An 8032-nucleotide genomic window follows, 5' to 3' on the forward strand; every position below is an offset into this window, starting at 1 on the left:
ATCTTCAGTTTCGTTTCACTTAATTTATTTTAATATGATGAATATGTTGTTGTAAAAACTTAAAAAAAAAAATGCCATAATACATGTGATATTTTATTCGCATTCTCAGTTTACGTCATCCAACGTTCCAACGTCGATTACGTCAGCACAATTGATTTCAAGGTTGAGCTTCAAACCGTTGTTTGCCAACCGCCCCAAAAAAAAGAAGAAGAAGAAGCAGAAACCGCGTGAATCCCCACTCGTACACAGCTAAGAATATTTGGAAGACAAAGGAGACACACGAAGGAGCGGCCCAATCAAGGTAATGAAGCGTAACTGTTTTTTATTTTCTCACTTAAATCGTGTTTTATAAAGGGGTTTTCTGTGACGTTCCTGTTTCTCAATTCGACTTGCCTGGTCACTTACTTAGCAAGCTAACTGGTGTTTGCTCGTGCATTCATGTCTGCCAACTTCCAGCTTTGAAAAAGGGATTATTTGGTGGATGAAACCCCACCAAAACACGTTCGCGCTATTAACAAAAGTGTGTACGTAGTTCATACGATGGTGTATGTTATTTGTATTAGATGCATGTGCTTTTCATCGCAGTGGTGTATTTTGGTTATAGTTAACATTCGAACCGCATGTTTTTTCGAGCTGACTAATGGGGCACTGCTAGCAGAGTTGCTAGTGTCGAGCTAGTCTTGTCGTTTGGCGGCCATTTTAGCATTAGCAACGCCCGCGGGCATCTGTTTCCGATTTGAACAACCAACTTTATTCATCATGTATACACAAACGGTATAATTTGTAAGCAAATGTGTGTATGTTACAGCTAACATTCACAGTAGCCATGACCGAGAGTGGGGGCAACCCGAATGGATTGTTAGACCGAAGTCTTGTTAACCAATTGGACTTGAAAATGGCGATTCTGGAATTTTCCATCACGACTCGCTGTCATCCTGTCGTGATGGAAAATTCCAGAATCGCCATTTTCAAGTCCAATTGGACAGCGAGTCGCTGTCTGCATGGCTACAGCAGAGAGTGTAGGTATTAAGTGTGCATCCACGTTTTTTTTTCTCCTGCAAATTAATTCTGGCTTTGTGTTTTTGTTATAGCCTGCCGCCTAACCTGATGAGAATGGATGGCTTTGACGAAGCCACTCGTTCTGTATTGGACGGTAAGTCACTAATAATAATTTATATTTTATATAATTAAGTCATTTTACAATGTAGATCACCAACGCTGAAGATGGTCAGGTGCATACAGGTCGTTGAATAGTTCAAGTCCAGAGTTAAATATTGATTTCATTTGGGAGGGGCATCTCTGTTTGTGGCTTATTTACACTTGCACTGTGTAGGATGGTGACCAGAGTAGGTATTGTAGCTATGCTGTTCATTGAAACTGTGCTGTCTATTGTCATATTTTAACTTTTCATGAATATACTCAATAATAGACTCATAGTTTCTAGTATGACCAAAGTACAACAGGTTTTGAAGCTGGAAATGTCTATATCTGGAAGTTCAAAATGGTGGACATGAAGAAGATCCCCCTTTTCATGTATGAAAATTGCAAGTTGCCCAGTCGCTTAGAATTTTATGTTGGCAAGTATTTGTGAAAACAATGTGTGGTAACATTTATTAATGTGCAGCATGAATTCTGGAAACTGATAAAAAAAAATAGAGGAAATATTACACAGTGCACTTTTAAGAGGCTTCATAGCACAGGCAACTAGATAAAGCGTTTATACACGTATTTGAGCTCTGAGAGAGACAAGTGACCTTTTATGTTGTTTGGCTCTGTAACTTGGCTTTGCTTTACACAACATATATTTATTTGTCGTCTACAGCTGCAAGTGTTGATGAACGCACCTTGAAAGCCCTTAGCCGGGAGGACTTGCAAGACCTTTTCCCTGGCCCTGAAAATTTCCTTCGAAGGAGAACACTTTGGGATTTTATCAATGACATTGTAAGTTACATCAGATATATCTATCAATGTATATTATGAACATTAAATTGTGTTAAACATTAGCCGTATTTCTAATTGTCCCCATGCATTTTGTTTACATCCTGCGTAATCCTAATAGTCTGGAGATATGGACCAAGATGCAAGTGCTTGTCGTGAATACAGGAGTATGCCCTCCTCAACTACTTCTGTGCAACTGTGCCAACCTCAAACCTCCACTCCCATATCTGATGAGAAGAAGATGAAAATGCCAGACCCTCCAGAATATGTCGTGTACACCGACTCTGAATTGGATTTGGTGCGGGGTCAGTATTTCGCACTCCTTCGGAATGGGAAGGAAAGGGGCTTCAAGATGTCGAAGGAGCTGTGTTGCAGACTAATAAGAAACACCATAACGAGCATGGTTGCAATCCTGCGCGCAAGTCTAATGGGAAAAGAAGCAAGCTACCCCTCCAAGCTGGAAGTGAAAGTCATGTCGCAGAAGATTATTGAATATTACCCCATGCTACGTGATGCTGATCCAAATATGCCATATGTAAGTAATGTTTTCTTTATCTTGTTTTCTTAAAGATGTATCTCTTTGCCTTCTATCTCTTTGGTAATGTCTAAATTAACTCCTTCTACAAGCTCTAACCCACCACCGTGTGTGTATGTGTGGAATACTGCACTAGCTATCTACCTGGACTGTGCATTAGGACTGTCTGGAATGTGTACTACTCGCTGATGTGCCATACCACTCTGTCATATGAGGACTCATTCTTGCACTAAATTAATAGTGAATCTTTCAGGTCAATGAAACCCTTTCACTCTACCACTAATCTTATCAGGGTATTTGACACCTTGTTGGATTACCATTAACTTTGTGGATGACTGTTTCTTTTGTTGAAATGTGTAGTATATAGTAGTACTTTTTGTGCCAGGCAAATAAACTTGCTCTTCTCTACTAAACCAAAACGAACCACGAACAGGTAAACAAAACAAAACAAAAACAGACTACTTACCTAACATTCTTTCACCTCAGCTGGCCGTCTACACCAAAATGTTCAAGCGACTCCAGAATATGAGATCCCCAAGAAAGAGGCAGGGCTCCGTTCTTGGCGCAGCAAAGACTCTCTTCAGTGCAGACCACAGCGACATTGACACGGATTTGACAGACACGAGCGGCTCGGCTGATACTGTAATTCTGGAGAGCAGTGATGACCTCAGTGAGGACAACTCCAGTGCAGGTGTGCAAAACTAACAATGACTATAGTCAAGTCATGAAACTATAAGGTTTTTATTTTTGTTTTATTTGTTCTTTGTTGAACCAAAGTTGCACTGTACTTAATCTATGCCTGATTTTTGGTTGTATTCATTTTAATAATGGTGTGTAATATTTTTCCCCCCATTATTTCTCAAGTAGCGTCCCCACCACCAGATCCCCCTGTGCCAAAAAATGCAAAGAGTGGCACCAAAGCATCCACGCCATCATCCAACTCTTCCTCACCTGCACCCATGACTGTGATTGCTTCACCAACCATGCCTGCAAAAAATGTTGACGGTAAGCCCTCCTCAGCACACTTCTCAGCCCGTCAGCCTTGTTGTTTTGCAAAACATAATTACTTGTGTGTGTGTGTTAGTGTAAAATATATATATAGCCTGTCAAGCAAGACTAAATGTGAATATTTAGTTTGGCCCTGATCAATGAGGCATCGGAAGATTGTTGATAAGAACAACCTGTTTTTCAAACTGTGTCTATGCCTATTTGCCAACGTTTTGTCGTCACTCCCTGAAAACCCCGTCCGATTGGCATCCGAAGATTTAAAACAAATCCCCTGCGTTGTGATTGGTTTGCCAGATTCAGGGCATTTGGGCATTGTCTGAGGCAAGACCCACTCGCAGGCAAAAATAATTTTGGCCGCTTGCAGGTGGGGCTAGTTTACGAGGCCATAATATGTATATTTTGTCCCCATTATTTCCTCAAGAAGCGTCCCCACCACGAGATCCCCCTGTGCCAAAGAAGGCAAAGAGTTGCACCAAAGCATCTACGCCATCATCCAACTCTTCCTCACCTGCACCCATGACTATGATTCAGGGATTAAAGCATTCCGGCACCGTGCCGGATTTCCGGCGTGTGGCGTTTGGCTGCGGAAAAAAAGTCTAATATAATTATATATATATATTATTTTTTTTAACACACGTCTCGATATCATCACCATTACTTTCGAGTTTATGAGTTCGTCTGCCAATGATATGAAAGGAGCACAACTTTCAGGCGCTCAAAATAACATTATTAGCCAATCAGAAGTAGATTGGGGCGGGTCTTGTGAAAATGTGCTTTCAGCACCGGCTTTTCTAAATGGCTCTGCCTTATGCTACGTAGAGACAAACGTAGAGATACTGTCACACCGAAGCAGAGTAAATTCAAGAATCCTTGGGATGATGCCCTCCTAGTTGATAAAGGATTGAAAAATACATGGCGCTGGGCATGGATAGAAGAGATGGGGAAGGACGGTAAGCCTTTTGGTAGCCGGTGTAAGAAGTTAAGAGAAGCAGGTGCTCTCTTGAGCTCAAGAAAGCTTCTGTATGCAACTAGCGGGGGAAAAGTGCTTCCAGTGCTTCCACTTCATCACCCGCTCATAGAGTAGTTCGCGCTATCCAACACACAACGCTTTTACAACCACATCTGATGTACCAGCATCAATAACTGACCGTTAATGTGCCCTGAAATACGCTTGTGTACGTTCATCGCAGAACACAATCTGTCTTCCAGGCTCGCCCAACCCCTGTTGAATTTATGCCAAAAAATCGCTGAAGTCAAAATTGCTTTGAATAAACTGTCAATATCCAATCAGCATGCCAGCTATTTTAACACATGGCATAACACCAGAGTCCAAAAGACGTATTTCGGAAAAGCTAAAAAACGGCATGTTTTTCTTAAATGTCGACAAATTCACCAACAACAACATAGACAATGTCCTCGTTCGTTTTTTGGATGAAGATGACAATGCATTCAAAACGTAACACTTGCCAGGCAGGAACATGAATATAGCCAATGCCTCAGCACTTACTGCTAGAATAAAATATGTACATTTTAATTTACGATTATTTCTTTTGAACAAAGTAATTATGGAACTGTTGCAATATAAATCCACAGTATTATCTACACTGTTGCACTTTAACGGTTTAAAAAGTGGATCACTGTCCTTTTTCATAGATCCTCAATGAAATGGTTGCAAATCAAATCTTCTTCCACTGACTGAATTTCACATACCCTTATAACATGTCACCTTATGATTGTAGGTCATCTTGAAATCTTCCAAGGACAAAGCTTAGCAGCAAAACTTGATATCAAGAGAAATCGTAAATGCTACATGTGTTAGTACCATATTGTAGTGAGGTGGAGTACTATTGCTGACCTTCTTGGGATTGCAGTTTCAAAAGTCCCACCATAATCTGCCGTCATTCATTTCTAAATGTTTTTTTTTTTTTTTTGACCCTGTAAATGTGTGCACCACTGGACCACACACCCCCTCGCACTCAACCACATTCAAAAAAAGTTCAGGCACAGGATTTTTTTTTGCTTTAAACCCTGATGATTGCTTCACCAACCATGCCTGCAAAAGATGTTGCTGGTAAGCCCTCCTCAGCGCACATCTCAGCGCACATCTCAGTTCACATCTCGCGTCATCGTTGTTCATAAGTTTTGCAAAACATAATTATTTGTATTTTAATCATGTGTCGTTTCCCCTGTGGTGATGATAACATTAAAATGTCTTTGTTTATTGTCATTTAAGTGGGCCTCGACAGTCTGAAGATGCAGGCCAGACACTACAAAACCTTGAGCAACATGTACAACAAGCCTAATGCAAAACCCAATCAAAATGATGTGGCGCAAATTTTGGACCTTGAGTTCGAGGCCAGACGGGCCTTCATTGATTCAGATGTTACCAAGGAAGAAGACCGACCTGCAAAAATCCTTGATGCATATCCATGCTTTAAAGATGTTCGAAATGTATGTTTATTTTTTCATCTTACCTGAACCTCTTACTGTGTATTTTGTAAGGGTTTTGAACACATTATTAAGTGTTTCACGATGTTTCAGGCAATGGATGAGCTACGGCGCATAGTAGATGGCACTAACCGCAGATACATCGAGGAGGTAAAAGGAAGATGGACAGAATTCTGCACAAAGGCGCAGTTCTACAGCGTGTGGAAGAAAGTCCTCAAACCCCCTTTTCCTTTGGATGTTCGCAGTGGTAAGTTACTGTTCCATATTTATATGTACATGCAGGGCTCTAAATGAACCCTTTCCCATCACCAGACTAATGCCTAGTACATTTTCTTTTCTATCAACCAAACTGAAATTTCAAGTTTGCTTGTTATTGTAGAGCCCTTTTTACATGTATTAGTATGTTCTGACCAGACCTTCTATTCTTTAGTGGATTTCACACTGGCCCTCTTCAATGCACTGCCACTCCTCTTCCCCTCATCCGTTTTGCCTCCAAAGAAGCTGGCTTGCAGTGAGGCACTTATTCATATCCTGAAGGTAAGCAAATATTTTCCCAGATTTATGCAAATTCATTAATTCACAAAACCACAAAAAAATCGACAACTTTGCATCAGCTTGTCGGTTATTAAGCTATACTACATTTATTACATGATAGGTCTGTTACCCAGTGCAGTCAGCTGTTTTTGACACTTGGATAACTTCTGAGCTGACCGAAAATTGCATCCTTTCAGCCATACTCGTTGTAATAATTCTGATGAAATGCAGAAAGACATGATCTTAAAAGTTGTAGGAATCATACTTAATGCATTCCTCCCTCCCCTATTGTAAAGTAATAATGTTTTTAGAATCTTTAAGTCTTAAAATCTGCAAGTTTTTATACAGGAATTTCCTTTGGGGACTCAAGCCAATGGTTGCCGGATGTTTAACCTTTTTTTCCTTCTTCTCTCTCTGCACATTCTTGTTTTCTGTTCCAGTCAAACGAAGACCCTGTTCTCTACCTGCGGAAGCGTCCTCTCTGCTCCCCAGTTCTCCTCTTTGATGGCTCAACTACCATCCTGGCTGTTGGTAACGTACCTGTGACAACCCTCAAGCAATAAGATTTTTCAGAAGGGATTTTGGTGTTGATGGTGTACTATTATACATTGCACTTAACATACCCCAAATGTGTGGCAACCCTGCTCTCTGTTATTCAAACGGAGGTCATTGGTGACGCCCTCCACGAGAGAGATGCCACTAGTTCATACAAAAAAGCAATGGCTGAGTGGAAAGCATTCATTGAGAAGTAAATTGTCAGTTGTCGGTTACTAATTATGTTACTATTGCATTGTTTTATTAGTTAATTGCGTTTTTTTTTTTATTGTTCAGTCGATCTAAGGTGTTGGTCTTAAACCAATACCCCACCCCAAAGTGAAATTGAGGCAGTGGCTGGGTCACCTGGAAAACTCCTGTTCAATTATCCAAATCTAGGGACTTTGGTGAGTGGCTCAATTTTACCTGGGAGTGGGGTATTCCTTAAGATTTACCTAATCAAAGCCTATATTTCAAGATACAATGTTGGAAAAACGCTACCTCATAATGGCTGAGAATTTTATTTGTTTATATTACTGGGGACCCAGTAAATCTAAGTTGTTTGTCTTAAACATATACCCCAATCCCAAGCGAAATTGAGTCACTCGCCATAGTCCCTGGAGTTGCGCAAGTGAGCAGAAACGTTTTTCAGGTAACCCAGCCACTGTCTGAATCTGACCCATCAAAGATCAGAATAGAGAGGACGCTTCTGAAGGTACAAGACAGGGTCTTAAACAGTCTTTGCGTTGCCAACCACCTTAACAGCAAATGTGCTCAGCAAAGCAGTTGTCACCTATATTTTAAAGTAGTTGCTGTACTCTAAGGTTACTATTTCAAGGCTCAATTTCACCTGGGAGTGGGGTATCCCTTAAGTTTTACCTATCCTGTATTTAGCATACCATGTTAAAATGCTGCTGAGAGAAATGTGAAGAGATTTATTCAAAGCCTGTATTTCAGGATACAATGTTGGAAAATGCTGCTTCATAAGAGCTGAGAATTGTGCTTTTGTGTGAACAAAGAGTGGTAATAATAAAT

At 40.6% G+C, this 8032-nt stretch overlaps 1 protein-coding gene across 1 annotated transcript; it reads left to right on the plus strand.

Moving 5' to 3' along the window:
* Window positions 1-206: 206 nt before the first annotated feature.
* On the plus strand, window positions 207-7026 carry LOC308377726 (uncharacterized protein; the record flags this gene model as incomplete). Its single annotated transcript, XM_080854465.1, has 10 exons — window positions 207-301; window positions 1092-1153; window positions 1823-1941; window positions 2060-2473; window positions 2960-3164; window positions 3341-3478; window positions 5715-5932; window positions 6023-6176; window positions 6360-6466; window positions 6904-7026. The coding sequence occupies exons 2-10, from the start codon at window positions 1108-1110 to the stop codon at window positions 7024-7026; spliced, it is 1524 nt and encodes a 507-aa protein (XP_080710591.1). The 5' UTR covers window positions 207-301; window positions 1092-1107.
* Window positions 7027-8032: the final 1006 nt, after the last annotated feature.

The sequence above is a fragment of the Sprattus sprattus genome (genome assembly GCF_963457725.1).
Source record: "Sprattus sprattus genome assembly, chromosome: 16".
NCBI classification, from domain to species: Eukaryota; Metazoa; Chordata; class Actinopteri; order Clupeiformes; family Clupeidae; genus Sprattus; species Sprattus sprattus.